At 38.9% G+C, this 18923-nt stretch overlaps 1 protein-coding gene across 1 annotated transcript; it reads right to left on the reverse strand.

The window, feature by feature from the left end:
• Window positions 1–263: 263 nt before the first annotated feature.
• Window positions 264–8833, reverse strand: LOC104443932 (E4 SUMO-protein ligase PIAL2). Its single transcript, XM_010057490.3, has 16 exons — window positions 8492–8833; window positions 8105–8177; window positions 6338–6403; window positions 6151–6216; window positions 5985–6067; window positions 5419–5470; window positions 5265–5336; window positions 4343–4410; window positions 4206–4254; window positions 3989–4073; window positions 3795–3896; window positions 3623–3674; window positions 2815–2866; window positions 2380–2496; window positions 1360–2268; window positions 264–1221 (listed from the first exon to the last, which is right to left on the reverse strand). The coding sequence occupies exons 1-16, from the start codon at window positions 8725–8727 to the stop codon at window positions 580–582; spliced, it is 2724 nt and encodes a 907-aa protein (XP_010055792.1). The 5' UTR covers window positions 8728–8833; the 3' UTR covers window positions 264–579.
• Between the last annotated feature and the right edge of the window lie 10090 nt (window positions 8834–18923).

The raw sequence follows: 18923 nt of genomic DNA on the forward strand, positions 1-18923 counted from the left end.
AATTATTGTCAATAATAAAAATACTAATCATTGATCTATTATTTCAATCCATAAACGATTATTTTAAAAAAAATATAATTTTATTTTTCAAATTATATGTTTTTCACAAAATAAACGGTAACTTTTAAAACTCATGTCCGCAAACAATGTGATACACCATTCTATGATTTCTGGCATGTCAAGAAGAAATCGAGACACATTCTTTTTTCTCGTTTGGGAATTTTTGAATTGCCCTCTAAATTGACTATTTGAAAAGTTTAAAAAGAGGACGTAAGCTTCTCGATTTCCATTTTTTTCCTGTGATACTGATTTTTACTTATGTACCATACAAGGAACGTGAAAATCGGGGGAAGAAGAAAAAAAAAAAAGACCATGAAGAAATTGTCTGAAAATACATCAACTCTGTCCATTGCAAGAAAGATGACATTTACTACAGACAACATCGCGCGCACATCTACCAGGGCTAACCGATTATATCGATCTTTACACCAAGAAAAACCTGCACAAAACCACCAGCCACCCTTAAATCCAAAATCGGTCCTTCATCTGCGATCGTTGTGGTAGGATGATCTAGCTTGGTCACTGGGTGCCCCGCGGATAACCTAGATGACTTCTGCTATTGACCATAGGATTAGGAACCCGTAGGTGAGGCGCAACCGTAGGCGAGGATGAACTGGAACCCACAGCGGGTGGGGGTGGAGTAGCTTGAGCCTGTTGGGTTGGCCGGATCACATTGAGATTATTATCCAAGTGCAACCGTTCAGTAATGCTTCCGCGCATTTGACGTGGACGCCAGTTCTGCTCCACCGACAACTCCCTAGTACCGTCGACACCTGAGGGAGCGTGTACCCCGGTGTTAGCTCTCTGGTCACCTGCTGATGCCCTCAATCTATCAACTACATAATCCCGCATTCTCGAGGGTTGATTCTGCGACTGCACCGGAGTCTGTGCAGGCATGGCTGGCTGTTGAGCAGAAGGCCAGAATCTCGACGAGCTGGGTGTCTGACTGACTGGAGCTAGAGTACGGGGAAGAAATGGTCTACCCATGCTTGGAGAATGGGTAGTGGATGGTGAAGTCACCATGTTCAGAGATTGCTGCAAGTGCGAGTTTTGGACTGTTTGGAACAGTCCAGAGGACGTTCTAGAACGACCATGGAGTTGACCAGGAGATGGGCGCACCACAGGCATTTGGGCTGATTGTCCCGTGGAGAATGATCGATCCTGACAATATCGTTTCAGTAGAAAATGTATCAGACAAGCAAAGCTAACCTATCTCTTCTGGTTCTTTTAAAATATTAATGATACTAATTGACCGGAATCTTCCCAATCTAGGAACATGCAACACAAGGAAAAACAAACCTGCATTGATGAGCTCCGGAGCAATGCTGATGGAGGAATGTTTGAGACTTGAAGGGTATTAACAGGAGGTCTAGAAATTTGCTGCTGCCTCTCCACATGCATTCCTGCACTTCCAAAACCTTCTAATGGCTGAGTCGTAGACATTGTAGGCTGCGGAGCCATGGAAGGACCACTGGGCATCATAGAATTCATCATACTCTGTGGCTGCAATGGGCTTGGTGTCTGGGCCCGGGCTGGGGGGACCGGCATTCCTACAGAAGCTCTAGTTGCATGTCTAGGTATGGAGGGCATATTCCCATATTCACTTCCAACAGCAGTATTTATGACTGGTGACTGTTGTATTTGTCGAGTATTGGGAACAGACAAATGAGTTTGCCTCACAGAGTCCATGAAATTAGCATTTCCAAGTAATTGAGCATCTTGAGCTGGTGCAGGAGGGATGGCACCAACCAATGGCAAAGTGACAATCATAGAGATTGCCTGTGGTAGACCCCCATGTATTTGCATCTCCTGCCCGGCATTTGATGTGGAAGGAGTTTGAACGAATCCAGGCAAGTTATTTCCCAATTGAGCAAGTTGGGTTACAGTGCTTCCACTGTTTAGTATAGATGGCAAAGATGGATTTGTTGGGATGCTCTGAATCATAAAATCAGATTGCAAAGGTTTCCTGTCTTCAGATTCAGAAGTAAAGGCCCCATCCATTTCGTCGTCGTCCCCCGTTAGATCCAAAACATTGGAAATGGCATTTGGAGAAACAGTACATTTTTGCTGCTCAGACCCTCGTTTAAGGCAGTTCCGGGTCTCATTGGGAGTCTTGTGTAGATCATCATCACACTCCATAACTGCCTTCCATGAACCATCAAGAGTGATTGTCACCTCAGAAATGTCATCACCCACTTCTTGCAGGACCTGTCAGACAGAATATACTGAAAATAAGAACTTCATGATTGACAGTGCGTGAAGATGTACCTTATTGCTTCAAAAATAGCATATGGAAGATGACCAAAATTACCAACTTACCTTCACAATGTTTTGATCAACACGGATGTCAGTAAAGCAGACAGGTTGATTGCAATGAGGGCAGCGCCAAGATGGTTTGCTTGAATTTATGCTGAGAAAATTCCTATAATCAAAACACTACAAGAGGCACATGTCACAGATTACTTAAGTAGCTGGGAAAGAGGCCAAAGTAATTCCAAGATCAGCATGAACTTTCAGACTTCATCAACACTACCACATCACGAAATTGTCATGAAACTTTAACAGATTCAGGTAATGAACAACAACAGAAAGGCTTTTCCTAGCAACCAGTAACTTGTATCAAGCAATGAGATGACGAAAAGCTTTATAGTTGTCTTATCATCATTCTAGAGCTATGGCAAGCCAAAATCGACAGTTAATTCCAATCAACTATGCTTCAAAATACCATCATAGATTGGCATAATGAGCACTCACCTGATGGTGCTTGCAGGAATGTCCTTTAACAGGTAATTGGATACGGGTACGGCTGTTTAATATGAAAAGGATATGGCATTATCAATATAGAAATAGCTTCAAAAGAATCAACACCGGAAGCTTAAAGACTAACAATGTACGTGAGCTATATAAATCAAACAACATTTCAAAGGAGAAGGCAAAAACTCAGCATAGGCAGCAAAAACCTAAATTTCAGAGAATCAAGCTTCCAAATGAACTATCATACAGTTTGGCAATTGTGAAACAGACAAGTACCTAGCAATCCATAAGTAACTCTCGCAGTAGGTGATATAGAATAATTATCTAATAAGCAGGAAGAATTCTACATCAACTGTCTAAACATAATAATTACTAGTCTTCAGAGTCATGTCTTTCACCTAAGTTCACTTTCCCACAAGCAGCCCATATCATATCAATCAAATGAGTAGTTGTTATCTATTAAACATGCTATAACTAAGGAAGCAACAACTAATGACCCGTGGTACCAACATCTAACAAAGCATCTGAAAAAAAAATATATATATATATATCCCCTTCTAAAGAAAATTTTCAAAGAATTGTGGGTCTACACCTTTTATTTTCATATAAATCATCCTAAAAGTCCAAGACTTAGGTCAAATTAGATACACGTTGACTCATCCTTTCAGAATCCTAATTCTTAACCAAACATGTTTCTCTATGTACTTCAAACTTACTGCACGACTAGCCCAAGCATAGACCAAGCAACGGTAACTAAAAAAGAACTGAAAATAACATAGTAACAATGTTGACAATAGATCAGGCAAACCTTATGGGACAATTGAGACTTATACGAGATGCCACCTCTACTATGTCGGAGTCTGAAATATGGAGAAGAGCACAAAAAAAAAAAAAAATTCTCTTAGGCAATGGAACAATGAGAATATGCAGCAACTGCTAAGCAAATTGCATCAACCAAACTTTCCTCTTAAACAACGCACCTGAATCTGTTGCAGCAATGGTTGCTGGAACATAATCTAATAGTGTTGATGAATCAGGTGGCGACGCCACACTCATAAAGGCAATGATTATCATGTAATGACCTTTTCAAAAATTAAACAAGTCACTTGGCAAGGCTCTCTCTGAGAAAACAAACACAAAAAGAGCGAGGGGGAAAATATTTATTCAAGCATACCATTGAACTGGCCAACAGCTTGGAGAAGGTTTGTGCCATATTTAAGCATTTGAGTGACATTAGTAGGCATCTGAGGTCCAGTATCCTAACAGCATCCAAGAAAATAAATTATAACACTTGCGGATAAAAGGAAAAGAGAAACCAGATAATTCTTTATCTGATTTTACTGCCTCACTAATACATTGAGTTCATCTAAAGCATTCAGAAAGACACGAACCACGAAAGTATTGGTCCTTCTCTCTACTCCTTTTCCATTTAGTAGAAAGCTACAAAATTGAACAAAGAAGATAAGGAAATTAGAATAACTCAAACAAATCACATTTAGGAATTTAACTGAATCAGGAAAAGTCACACCTTACTTCTGGAGGAGTTACGATACATGCAGATGTCTCTATGTTATCTGTATGTGCTACAAATAACCTCTGCAAGAAAGACAATATGGCAGCAAAATTTCTGTCATTCTTATCTCAAGATCTCTGTTAAAAAAACTTGATGAGAAAGAGGAAGCAGGTTGTACTATTTAAACATTACAAGCCCACAGCACAAGAATCATCCACACGGCTGGAAACACATATGTAGGCAATTATGTATGCATACACCAAAACCAAATGAAAAAATTAAAATCTCTCAATAAATTGTACATGCAAATGGAAGGAAGCAGATGAAAAAGATCTTTATAGCATCGAAATTCCAATGACTCTGGATAGAGTGCAAATATCTGAATCATACAGAATTGCTATGTCAAGATAAGAAAAAAAAATGAAAAGATCAGGACTACTTGTGGATGAAGACTATAAATCTCATACTGCTAGCAAAAAGAAGTACAAATCTCATTGGTTCATATAATGGAAGAGACGTCAATATCAAGAATTCAGGCACCAAATAGAAAATCCCCATCAGGACACAGGAAAAACTTGAATCCTAACCCTACCTCTACATTCTTTTTCCTATTTAGTCTCTCATTTCAGTCTTTCTGAACAGAAAAATATCCACTCTCTCATTTTCTAAAAAAAGTTTCAAACAGAATCAGAAAAACAGCTTTCCCCCCTTCAAGAAGAGTCAAGAGTCCTGCATGCAACAGATTATCATGATATTTTTTTATATTCTAAGACACTTGCAGCAACCAATGCTCAGTCATCCATCTCACTTTTAGGAAAGACCTCATGCCAGCATATTTAAGTTGCTTCTCAATGCATAGCAAAAATCATTGTCAAATTGTCTGAATATGCTATATTAAGTTTACAAAACTGTAATGGTAGATTCAAAGGTTACCCACTATTTTCTCTTCTGGAGAGTGCACCATGCTCTTAGATATGTGAAAATCATTGACCAGTGCTGCATATCCAGGCTGCAAACCAACCAGAAAAGCAAATTTATACAGATGGTGGCCCTCAACAATAATCATAGTAGAAAAATGCTAAAAACACTACCTCTACTTCCAGCGAAATAAGATCGTAGCCCATCTTCAGCTGTGGATAGAATCTGTGATAATACAAGATAAAGATAGGAAAATAAGGAAGCAATGCCCTCAATGATCAGTGGTAAGCAAATTAAGATCAAGCTGAACATCTCAGCGGCAACTGATAGTTAATTTATCCCAATCCCAACAAAGAACCATCTTCAATAAATTTACAATGGAAAAGCAAATGTATTCATACTGTTCTTCAACTGAGCATCTAATGCATAGAACTTGAAACATCGTTCAAGTTTTAAAATAGAAATTGCACTTATCACTGACCAACTAGGGGACACCTAGATCCATGAAGATAATTCCAAGTAAACAGCCCATCGCTACCAGGTTGAACTTAGCTCTTCTCCAGGAATAATAAAAGCTATTCAATCAACTGTACTATCTGACCAACAAATTAAGTATGACAGAGGAACAAAACACTGTATGATGAGTGCGGCTCCTTATGTAACAAATACCCCCCTGTAGGACTCAAAACATATTGAAATTGAAAAACGTGGAAAATCACATGAACATTAAAGACTTTACCTTGCAAATATACTTGAAACTCGGGAAAAAGAGGCAGTACTTCCAACGGCAGCATCTCTTGGACTTTGAAAGTTTTTCCCAATCTATAACAGCAAATGCTAGCAAAATCAACGGCCCAGAATTACAATTATAACAGTAAATGGTTAAAGAACAGAAAAAAGCCTACTTCATCAACAAGGGCAAGGAGCTCTTGACAATCCTTCTCTGAAAACCATTTATATTTGCATGCATTCTACAATGTTAAACAAATAGAGATAGACTCCAGTCAGATTAAGAAAATTACTCATGAAAGCCACAAATTTGGCTGTGAAACATGAAATTAAGGATATTCAAGGTCAAATCAAGTTAATTACCTTAACAGAGATCATCAGAACCATTATAACTGAAAGATAGAAACTATCATCTTTAAGAAGGCAGAGCTAGATAACACAAAAGAAGATTGGATTAGTCTTTGATAAGATAACATGGCATCAGACACCAACAGATAGTCACAGTCACAGAACCAAAAAGCAAGCACTTTAAAACTCAAAAGCCAAAAATCAAAATCGAGAGAATGGCGTTTCTGACTTCTTTCTTGGTCCAGCTTTAATTTTTTTCTTGTTTTACTCTTAAGGAAGCCATGGTTTACTATAAATGTAGTCAAAACGAACTAATTCTGCAATTCTCATTCTTAAGAGGAGATAATATTCCCATAATAATGTTGCTAGTTATATCCAACATTTTTATGCGAATGAAAGCCAATATGCCACAAGTTGAAAAAGAAGCCATTCACACAGGGTGCAGCATACTCGTATCAAAGCCGCTAGAAACATGAAAATTCCTCAAAGAAAAGTAAGCTGCATATACGTCAACTTTGATGAGAAAATCATCTTAATAACCAAAATTTATGTATGAAACGGAATATAGGAGCCACAAATTGCTCTTCAGTAAACAGGCAAACAGCCAGCCCTGTTGTTGGGACACGAAACAGCACAAGGGTAATACTCTAAAAGGATGAGCACATAAAAATGTGAATGCAGACAACTTAGTCAATCAAGAATGTCAACAGAAAATGTTCAAACCATTCTTCTCTTATCAATTCCCCTTTAATGATCAATGTAGGTCTTTCTTATGTCCACATTCTATGTAGAATTATTGTTTCATAGCAATGTCAGTCTTGTTGGTGGAAGCATGAATCATCAGCAGATTGTATGAACAGACACTTAATCTTAAAATATCTGGTATCAATTAATGAGACATTATATTAAGTACGTTTCACAACATCACGCTTGAGAGAGAGAGAGAGAGAGAGAGAGAGAGAGAGAGAGAGCCGTATCCAAAATGGGTAAAACTCTCTCTCGCATAGAGAAAGTATTTCACTTGTTTGCAAAGCTGACCAGGCTAAACAAGCCAATTACAATGTCCTGTAACAGGACTTCCATCCAATTTGGCATTCTAGTTTCAGCACTCTAGTGTATGCTTTACTTTCTTCAACACGTGTCATTGCCACATGATAGTATCCGATATAGAAAACACCTTTTCCTCTTGCATGGGGTGCACCCTTCTGGTAGTTATGGTAATCTGGGACTTAAGTAAAAGAAATAGTACTTATTTGCACTACGCCTCACAAGGTTCTATAAATCTCATCCAGAGAAGAAATATGTTTTAACTGTTGTTAGTTAATCAATCTGCAAAATGAGGGTGCAATCTCGCTGGCAGCATGCATAGCAACAGAACAGAGAATTGGCGATCATGGCATGGAATCAATACAAGTTGCACCAAGCATGATCAAAACCTATAAAGACATGCACTCAATTCCCTCGACTAATTCAATCATCATCCTAACACGACACTCTTGAATCGAAGACTTAAATAGACACGACCACAAAACACAAATTGCAAAAAGCAAGCGCAGGCAGGCAGGCGGGTGCGTGAGTGTGTGCAAAAGAACAAAGCTTAAGTCCCCGCCTCACGAGCAAGTACATATTCAAAATGCTAATCAAGCTACAGTTCAGCAAAAGCGACCCATTCACATGCTGTTCTGATGGAGCAATCAATCAATCAACACAGCGAGAAAAGGAAGTTGCAAGAAGAAGGCGGAAACGAAAGTCATCGCAACCGCAGTTCGTCACCAGACTTACCCTTTTCAATAAGACAGGCAATTCGTGAGCTTTGGGCAGAACCTCATTGTTCGCGACCGCATAGTCAATGCCTCTGAATCTCGAAACCACTGAAACCAATGAGCCAAGAGGAAAATACAAATACAGAAAGACAAAAGGGGGGCGAAAAGGGGGAGGACGACAGAGCAATGCGAAACAAGCAATCCACGAAACGGCGATACTAATATCCACCACAATCACGACAGACACACTACAAAGGGCCGGAAGTACGCATGATTGCTGCGAAAACATCCGTTCGAGAAAGGATTCGACAGAAAGTTCGCAGCTTGAACAGGCTCACAAGCTCTAGACGCTAGTAGACGCCCGCGCCGACACGCACGGGGGAGTGGCGACACTGGGGGACGGTACCTGGCGAGGCAGAGGCACGAGTTCAGGAACTCCATGGAAGTACCGCAAGATGCCGACAGGCCGGAGCCCTTGCCGATGGTGGCGAGGTGCTTCGACAGCCGCTGGAAGACGGCGCCCACCCTGAGCGCGTTGTAGACGGAGTCGGGGAACCGGATCGCGGCGGCGGCGGGCGCGGCTTGCTGCGGCTGCGGCGGCGGCGGCGGCGGCGGGATCTGGTTGGTCGCCGCTCCGATCATCGCTCGAATTCCGAGCGCATTCGAGAGGGGAATTCGCGTCGCGGCATCTCGGGACTTTTTCGTGCGGTTTGGCTTTGGGGTAATTACGAATTAATTTCTGTTTTCCGTGCGGCCCTTGGGGATTGAATTGAATTGAATTGAATTGACAGTTTGCAGTCCTTTTTAAATATTTGGAAAATTGAATTTTACGCAGGCGGTTTATTTCGCGGTTTAGCATGATTTTTAGGAACTTCCTTCTTTCCTTTCTTTTTTCCAGAGGCGGCGGGGGTGTTAATTTTGAATTTTTCTGCACTTTGTACTACAAATATTCTGTTTCTTGCCATAAAACTTTATGGGCCTGCATGGAAACACTCTTTGTTTTTGTTTCTGTTTCTAAATAATTTTTTTATCTTTTTGTTCTCGGAACAAAATTGGAACAAAAAGAAGTTACTTCTGGAATCCAGAAACACTTCTTCAAGGCCAAAAAGAACAAAAAACAAAACCAGAACACTTCTCCTTTGTTCGTTCGTGCTCTCACTTCTCCTTTGTTCATTCGTGGTTCCCTTCTCTTTCGTTCTAGGTTCATTCGTGCCCTTCTCCTTCGTTCGTGCTCCCCCTTTTCCAAAGTCTCTCTCTCTTCTCTCCGGCGCCTCCCACTCGGCTAACTCTCCGTCGACTCCTCACTCCACCGACTCACCGGCTGAAGCTTCTGAATCCAGGTATGTTTCTGGTGCTCCTCCTTCTCCGATCGACGAGGGCTTCGGCGAGAACCACCCCTCCCAAATCTGACCCACCTTCGCCGACGGCAAGGACGCTCGCTCGAGCCTCAAGCGAGCGTTGCTCACCCAGATCTGCGGTAGATCTGGGCGACGGCTGCTTGCTCGAGCTGCTCTGCCGAGCTCGAGCTACTGTGGTCGCTCAGCAAAGCAACTCTGGTCGCTCGAGCGGCAGAGCAGCCTCTCTACCAACTCGAGCGAGCAGAATGAGGCCCAAGCGAGCGGCAGAGCAGCCTCTCTACCAACTCAAGCGAGCAAAATGAGGCCCAAGCGAGCGTCGATCGCTCAGATCTGCGGCAGATTTGGGCGACGGCTACTCTGCCGAGCTCGAGCTGCTCGAGCGGCAGAGCAGCTCTGCCAACTCGAGCGAACTGCTCGAGCGAGCTACTCGAGCCGGGCAGCGAGTTGCGACTGCTCGAGCGGCGGGCGGCTACGCCCAACTCGAGCGAGCTACTCGAGCTGGCAGAGTTGCGACCTGCTCAAGCGGCAGAGCAGCTTTGCCAACTCGCTCGAGGAGCACGGACCGATGCTCGATCGATCCATTCAACAGGTGGATCCTTTGATTTCGCAGGGGCTTCGAGTGATGTTGTGTTGTTGCTTGATTCAGTTTTGGAAGGGGGGGGGGGAATTTCAGTTCATCGATTGGATTGGGGTTTCCTTCGATTGTTGTTTTGTTGCTCATGGTGATGTGGAATGGACAGGCTGGTGAAGCACGTGGCGAGAGCGTTCAACGACGATTTCACCACCAAGGGGGAGAACCAGCCGAAGTCGGGGCGCAGCGTGGTTGTGCGGCATCGTAAGAAGGTAATAACCAAGGGTAATGCTGCCTTGTGTTGGCTGAATTTCATGGTTGCATTCTATATGTAGCATTACTATGTACTTCTTATAGCTCAAAATGCAACTTATGATTAGTTTTACACAAGTTAGTTCAACAATTTTCATTTTTGTCATTATATAGTCTTCTTGGCTTGCATCTCCTGAGAATGATTTTGTGTTTGGCATATATAGTATTATGTTATTGATTTAACTCATAACTCATATGTTGCTCAACCGATCAAAGATTAAATGGCATCTAAGAGACAGACATTCAATACAAAGTGAAGCGAGTCTGTAACCCACATATTTATTGGTTTGTTGGTGGATGAGGTCAAAAAGGGAAATCGGACCTCTTCTACTTTCAACAAAGCGGGGTGGAGGAATATACAGACTGAATTCGTTAGACAAACAGGATGCCAATATAGCATGGTCCAGCTGAGGAACAAGGTAAACAAACTGAGAAAACAGTATAGCAGTTTTCAAAAACTGATGTCTCAGTCTGGATTCGATTAGGATAATGTCAATAAAAGAGTTGCTGTCGATGATCCAAGCATATGGGAATCTCACATCAAGGTATATTTTTTTAACTTTTTGGTCATTTTGATGTCATTATGTATATAAATTTTAAAATGTATGATTATATACCTCAAATGTCATTATTGTCAAAATTGTAGGAGAATGTAGAGTGGGCAAAATTCAGGAATGATGGATTTTCCCAGTATCCCAAGCTATGTATTATATTTGGTGGTACATATGCTACTGGGGAATATGGCATTGGAAATGCTCAAGATGTGACGGTGTCGGAGGAAGACGACAATGGTGATGGCAGTGTAGGTGGTGACAACAGTGGTTACAATGCATATGGTGACAACAGTGATGGCAATGACTATGGTGATGTTGGTGGTGGTCATACCGATGACTTCGGTGATCACCACACTGATGAGAGAGTCTTTACACCAGAAGATACTGCAACTTCAACTCGTGGAAAGCACAAATTGGATAGGACTCCAAATACTAAGAGGAGAAGGAGGAGTACCCAAAACAGTATTGATGGCACTTGCAAAGCTATACAAGACTTTTTGAAAGTTAAGTCCAGTCAATCTGGTAGTGGCTCTACGACCTCTGGGGTTATGCCATCTCCTGTGGATCCTTTCTCCGTAGCTGTTGTGATGGATATTCTGCTTACTATGCCTGAGATAGACCAAGATCTTTACAATAAAGCAGTGGATCAAGCATTCGATAGTGCCTCATGGAGGGTGGCTTTCATTAAATCCACACCTGAAAGGAGAAATGTACTTCTTTATCATCTTTAGTAGATTTATGAATTGAGTGGGGTAATGTAGAGATTGTATAACTTATGTTATCTATTAATATGTCGTTTTAAGTGTTGAGACTCTTTGTACTTATATGTAATGGCATCTTCTATTGAGACTATGACTTATGTTATTAATTATTATTGGATATATTTTCAAAATCCATATTGATGTTTTTATATTTTTGTGATGGTATAGGTACTATGGAAGAGGGATCAGATAGTATATGTAGTGAAGAGGTAGAACAAGTTCAACAATTCTTGGATGAGGATGATCTTAGCATATTGCTAGCGTGGTTGTGCACAGTTGCGATTGACGCGTCCATGCATACAATAGAACCTATTAGGGACAGCAAATTATTAGGATCCGAATGGATAAGGGATATTCTTACTGGACATTCAGATAGGATATATAAAGCCTTCAGGATGGAGAGACATGTTTTTCTGAATTTATGTGATTTGATGAGAGTAAGATGTTAGTTAAAAGATAGTCAATATATTAGAATAGACGAACAAATTGGGATATTCTTATCTTTGGTTTGACATGGTAGCTCAAATAGAAATTTATGTGAGAGATTTCAACATTCTGGATAAACGATCAGCAAGTATTTCAGCAAAGTGTTGAAAGCAATTATCAAACTTTCAAAAGAGATAATCAAACCACCGTCCTTTGATGTCATCCCACAAGAAATTCTTATGGATCATAGTCATAAGTGCTATTTCAAGGTATGATTTCTATATCGACTTTATACCATCAAATACATGTAGTTCATAATCTTATATAATCTTAGATTGGTAATAAATTGACATGACTGCATAGGTGCTCTGGATGGCACCCATATAAATGCTATTATCCCGGTATCTCAGCAGGTTCGATTTAAAGGCAGGAGAGGGACTACCACACAAAACATGTTGTGTGTTTGCTCATTTAATATGAAATTTACTTTCGTGTATGCTGGATGGGAAGGATCTGCCAATGATTGTCGAGTGCTTTCGGGAGCACTCAAAACTCCTCAATTGCAATTTCCCCGACCACCACCCGGTATTTACTTTGTTTATATTGACATTTGTGATTATATTATGGTTTAATATCATAACAAATTTATATATATCATGTTGTAGGGAAATACTACGTGGCAGATTCTGGTTAAGCAGCACTTCCGGGATTTTTAACTCCTTTTAGAAGGGAATGGTATCATCTCAGCGAATATAGAGGGAGTGGGAGACGGCCAAGAACAGTAAAAGAGTTATTCAACTATAAGCACTCTTCACTAAGAAATGTAATTGAGAGATCATTTGGGGTATTAAAGAATCGCTTCACTATTTTGAGACATATGCCTCCATTTATAATTCGAAGCAAGCATTTGTTATAATTGCATGTTGTGCTCTTTATAATTACATTCGTGATCAAGATAAGATGGACATAAATTTTTCCATATATGGAGATCCGGAGTATCCATTTGGACCTATAGGAGTGGAAGTTGCAGATGATACATCGGATGAGCAGTCATCTGGGATAAACATGCTTAGGATAAGTATTGCAAATAAAATGGCAAGGGATCACAATATGCATGAGATTTGTTGACTTTTGTAATATTATTTTTAAGTATTCACTGTGATGAAGTTGAACAATGAACTATATTACTTCATTAGTGTGATGTCATGTATGGGAGGGTTCATGTTGAGATGTATAAAATTTTCGTTTAAGTATGCACATATGACCATGTTGAAAATATTTTTCTTCACTCACCATTTTCAAAATTAAATTGATAAGCATTTAATGAGAATGAGAAATCAATATCAAGTTTATATGTTATAAAAAAAAAAAAAAAAGTACCTACAAACTTTACTTACAAAATTTTCTACGAAATATGCCATATGATCATGTTCAAAATGTTTGTCTTCACTAACCATGAACAAAATAAAATTAATGAGCATTTCATAAGAATGAGAATTCAATATCAAGTTTAAACTTTATTAAAGAAAAGCTTTTTTTGAAAAAAATTAAAACAGAAATTTTTGGTTGTTTTGTTTGTATTCTTTTTTTTTTTGTTTTTAAACACTTTTTTTTTTTGTTCATTTAACAAAACAAAAAACGGAGCAGCAGCGTTTGGGTGCGTTTGTTTTTTGTTCTTTTGAGAACAAAAAGAAAGAAAACAAGAAACACAAATTTTGTGTTTCTTGTTTCGAAACAATTTTGAGAAACACTTTTGTTTTATTTTTCTTTTTTCTATTATTTTCTTGTTCTTTTTTCTTTTGGCCGGTCGCGGCCTCGGCCATGGCCGGCGACCGGCCCGACGAGGGCCGGCGGCCTTGCCCGGCCCACGGCGAGGCTCGCCGGCCCCGGCGAGGCCGACCTCGCGCCGGCCCCCGGCTCGATCTCGCCCAAATTCGGCGAGGCCGAGCTCGCCCGGCGGCCGGCGAGCCTCGGCTCGCCTCGGCGGTGGCCGGCGAGGCCGCGCCTCGCCACCCAGGGCGAGCTCGGCCTCGCCGGATCAAGGCGAGGCCGACCCTCGCCGGCCGGTCGCCGGCCAAGGCCTTGGCCGGCGACCGGCCAAAAGAAAAAAAATGAAAGAAAAAAAAAAAAAAGGAAAAATAAGAAAAAAATAGAAAAAAATAAAAGAAATAAAAAAATTATCCAAATTTACCAAACATGTTTCTGTTTATTTTTTATTCCCGGAACAAGTTTACCAAACTCGTCTTTTTGTTCAAAAATTGTTCTAGGCAAATACTTTTTCTATTTACATTCCCTGGAACAATTCTTAAACGTAAACACAAACAAACGCGCCCTTACCAAACGCGTGTTTGTTCTTTTTCTATTCTAGAAACAAAAATTAACTGCAATTACCAAACGTGTTTCTGTTCTTTTTTTATTCCAAAAACGGTTTTTTTTACACTTACTAAACGCGTTCTTTTGTTCAAAACTGCTTCCTCGGAACGCAATACTTTTTTTTTTTTTTTTAATTTTTCTGGAACAAAAAAAAGAGTGTTTCCATGCAACCCCTATACTTCTATACTTTGTGTGACAATAACATGGCTAAAATAATATCGTTTTGATCCATATATATTTATGATTTGAAATTAGACAACAAAGATCTCGCCTACATTTGGTGAGAGGTGGGGGCCCACGACCCTCATTGGCCATCCCCCACTCTCGTCAATAGGGGTGATAAAGTCCAGAATGGGTAAAGTCTAGTAGCCAACCCTAATATAACAGGTTCTCCTTTTTCTAGATCATGTACTCGATTCTATTTATATTGGATCCTATACCTGACCGACCTTGTTTTTCCGGTTCAGTTTCAGGATCAACCATGTTTCCACTTAAATTTATTTTGTAATCTCCCAATATCTTATACAATTTCGAATTTTATATTAATACATTAGAAAATAACGTAATCCTCATAATTTATATTGAAATATTAAGCATTTATAATAAATAAATACATTAACTTTTTTACTAATCGAAAAATTAAGGATCAACAGGGCTAACTATAATAAATAAAATCATAAGATAAATAATTAACAACAAAAATGGGTCTAATATTAGTCTTATTCACACAACTACTACATGGAGCTACTTATTTATGCAAGCATAACTCCTCTTACAAAAGAGAAATTAGGCGAGCAATTCATGTGATACACAATAATTTGCCAACAACGAACACCGCCGCGACATCTTGTGGCTTTTTTGTGCGATTTGGTTTAGGGGTAATTACCAATTAATTTCTGTTTTTGTGCAGCCCTTGGGGCTTGAATTGAATTGAATTGATATTTCGCAGTCCTTTTTTTTTATATTTGGAAAATTGAATTTTTCGCAGGCAGTTTATTTTGAGGTTTAGCATGATTTTTTGGGACTTTCTTCTTTCCTTTCTTTTTTTCCAGAGGCGGCGGGGGTGTTAATTTTGAATTTTTCTGCACTTTGTATGACAAATATTTTGTTTCTTGCCGTGAAATATTATACTTCTTTGCCTCCACCTCATGAAGCTCATTTTAATTATCGGGCCGTTATTTTGCAATTGCTTTATATGTTATGTTTATATAAAGTTGGATATCGATGATTGGTGTTTTTGTATGTTTTAATTATCAATTTATCTCTCTTCTGTTGGTGAACTTTGCTTATCAATCTGTCTTACAAATTTTGTTGCTTATTTCTAGGAATTCTTTTTTTTTTAAATAGCACTTAATGAGATTATGTTTGTTTGAAAACCATCGCTAACAATAACTTAAAACTTCTATTTATTGAATTAGGTAAGGAAGAGATTACTTAGTTCATTAGATAGAAAAAGTAATTGATGGCGATGAGGATATTGCCAATTATATTTCTAAACATGCCAATAATTATCACAATTTCTATGTGCAGTAAAACATTAATAGTGATCAGTAATCAATTTTCAGTAATTATCAAACAACTTTATTTCTGCTTTCAACACTTAAAATTCCAAGTTTAGATTTTCTATATTTATTTTCAATTTTATCAAATGGGAAAATAAGTTATTGTGGTAAATACTCGTTCAACTCCATTACTCTCGCAGCTACCTCATTGATCACACTCACTTTCCTCACTGCCTTCCCTTTCTCCGGATCACCACCGCCTGTTTAGTTCTTTGGGAAAAGCATGAGCCACCTGGAATTCAATTCTAAAACTTATAAAGGTACAATTAAATCGTAAAATTTGTCATATTGATACAACATCGATTTAAAATTTATATAAGGTACTACATTAATTTCATAAACTTGGCTAATAGAACATGCTAACGTGAACTTTTTTTTATTAGTTTTTAATCTTGTGTGATGATAACATGACTAAAACAATGTCGTTTTGATTAATATATAATTATGATTTGAAATTAGACAACATCATTATCAAGAAGGGCCCCCTCGCCTACATTTGGTGAGAGGCAGGGACCCATGACCCTCATTGGCCATCCCCCACCCTCGTCAATCCTTTCCGGTGATTGAGTGGAGCTCAAGCTCTTGTCACTTTCATTTCAAACCTCCACTCTTTAAAGATAAAATATATATATATATCTTTTAATTTAATTTAAACAAAATTCATATTAAAATCAAATTTGAATTAAAATGATGTCATTTTAACTCTATGATTTATGTTTGAAGTATGTCATCACCAAATAGGAAAGAGAAAGTATTAAAAAAAAAAACCACGGGAGTTAACATAATGACATTAATTTTAGGATTTATTTACATTTTCGTGACAAATTTATAATTTTCGGTACACTTGTTCCTAATTTTTTCTTTTAATTTTGTTAACGTGATGCGCGGGTTCTTATTCCAAGTCTTTTTCTTAATTACTACCGTTTTAAGCTTCGTGATAAAATCATTGGGATAAATAGAACGACTAGGTATTTTTATGATAATTAAGCTTCGAACCGAGGGATCTCAAAGATCCTAGGAGCTAGGAGTAAGCCTTACAAGCCTGCCACTAGACCAATTACAATTAAACTCAGCAGCATGGACAAAATACCGGAGAATGACTGGACTTTATCAATGAATGGATTCAAACGAAGCGTGGTAAAATTTTCGTCCAAATTTTTTAAATATATTTTATGATTCTCAATTCAGTCTTAAACTTTTTATTTGATCAATTTTAATTAATTTTAAACTCTTTCACAAATTTTTAATGCAATCATTTTGTCCAATTTTTATCGAAAATCACTAACAAGGTTGCCAGCTATTTTATGTAGCACAATCATCACTATCATGAATGATCTTTACAAATTTTTATATATTCTCTAATTTTTTTTCTATTTTAATTTGTCTTGTCTTTTTTTTTTTTTTTCCACCATTCATCTTCCCAAATGGGCTAGCACTAGTCGCTGGCACTTAGCAATGGTTGACAACCCTTGCTCACCATTAAGTGAGTTCTACATCCATAGTTGTCATGTCTCTCTACAATCTTTTGGAATTCCATCAACCATCGCTCGTGCTCCACAACCTTCTTCCACGTGTCTAGTTTTGAGCCCCCTCTTCAACCCTAACACTCTACTCAATTTGACTATGATTTCTAGTAACGATGCTCAATACACTTTGCTCTAGTAAGTGCAATACTGAGGATCGGCGGCGACATGAGACGGCAAGGGGCAAAGAGCCATTCCATGCTGCTTAGACTGTTGAAGTTGACATTGGGGTCGGTAAGCGCTTTATGACCCTCATCCAAACCATCGACGAGGGGCCTGGCTCTCATCTAGGGTCGATGACCCTAGTCGACCTTTGTCTAAGCCTGGGCAACCCCTATACATGGGATGATGAATCAGAAAGTGCAAAAAGAAAAAGGAAAAGTAAAAGTAAACAAAAAAAAATGGGAATTCATTTTTAAAAATTGCAAAAATTATTCACCCTAATGTTAGCCATAATGTGTAGGAGACCAGTGTTTGACTGAAAGGATTGCATTGGCAAATTAACAAAAGATCTAGGACTATATATTAATCAAATTAAAAAGTACTATTTTATGGTTTGGTGAAAATAAATAATTGAAATAAATTGAGTTACCACAAAAATCTCCAAACTATGCTCACCATAACATAAATATCATTTTTTTTTTTTTGGTATTACAAGAAACTTCAAATTTGCCTATTGTGACATAAATACCTTGGAATTTTTTTCGTGTCACTAAAAAATTTGAATTTATATTAGTGTAATAAATATATCTTAAATAGAACTCAAATATAGTATATATATGCTATACATGTATAAGTTTGGGTTTTTTTGGGACACAAAAAAAATTGAGAATATTTGTATCACGATGGGCAATTAAGGATTTTTGGTGACACAACAAAGTTTAAGGTGTTATAGTGAGTATAATTTGGATTTTTTTGTGGTATTTGTCCAAATAAATAGAGAAAAAAAAAGAGTTTGCTTGGGAAAAATAATGTCATTTAAAAGATGTGAAAGGGCCACATCATCTCATCAGCATGCATCATCCAATGACACCCCCCTTTCTCTCTCTATATATATTTTTATATGTATGTATATAAATTAGGCCGGAGAACAATTAGAACCAGAATAGATTAATAAAAAAAAAACTTAAAAAGAAAAAAAGGGCAAAAAGCAAAAAATTCAGTTCATTTGCTTGCGCGCGTGCTTACGCGGGCCGGACCATTCCCATTAGTGGATAACGCCACGCCAGATCCTTCCAAAAAGGCGCACCGGCCACGCCGCATCGACGGCACACGGCGGCGGGCGCACCCGATTACCCTGCGCCACTTCCGCACCGGAACGCCCCCTTCCCCACGCACCGGCCCGCGGCTCATCTCCCTTTTCCCGAAAACTATAAATACCTCCCATTTTCCCCCAAT

The sequence above is a fragment of the Eucalyptus grandis genome, chromosome 5, assembly GCF_016545825.1.
Source record: "Eucalyptus grandis isolate ANBG69807.140 chromosome 5, ASM1654582v1, whole genome shotgun sequence".
Classification (NCBI taxonomy): domain Eukaryota; kingdom Viridiplantae; phylum Streptophyta; class Magnoliopsida; order Myrtales; family Myrtaceae; genus Eucalyptus; species Eucalyptus grandis.

Excerpts from the sequence above, each read along its gene's own strand:
- LOC104443932 (XM_010057490.3), bottom strand. The coding sequence starts at position 8,727 with ATGATCGGAGCGGCGACCAACCAGATCCCGCCGCCGCCGCCGCCGCCG. Across the intron at positions 6,068-6,150 it reads TCCTTGCCCTTGTTGATGAA|ATTGGGAAAAACTTTCAAAG; the intron begins GTAGGCTTTTTT and ends TTGCTGTTATAG. Across the intron at positions 4,255-4,342 it reads GTAACTCCTCCAGAAGTAAG|CTTTCTACTAAATGGAAAAG; the intron begins GTGTGACTTTTC and ends TCAATTTTGTAG.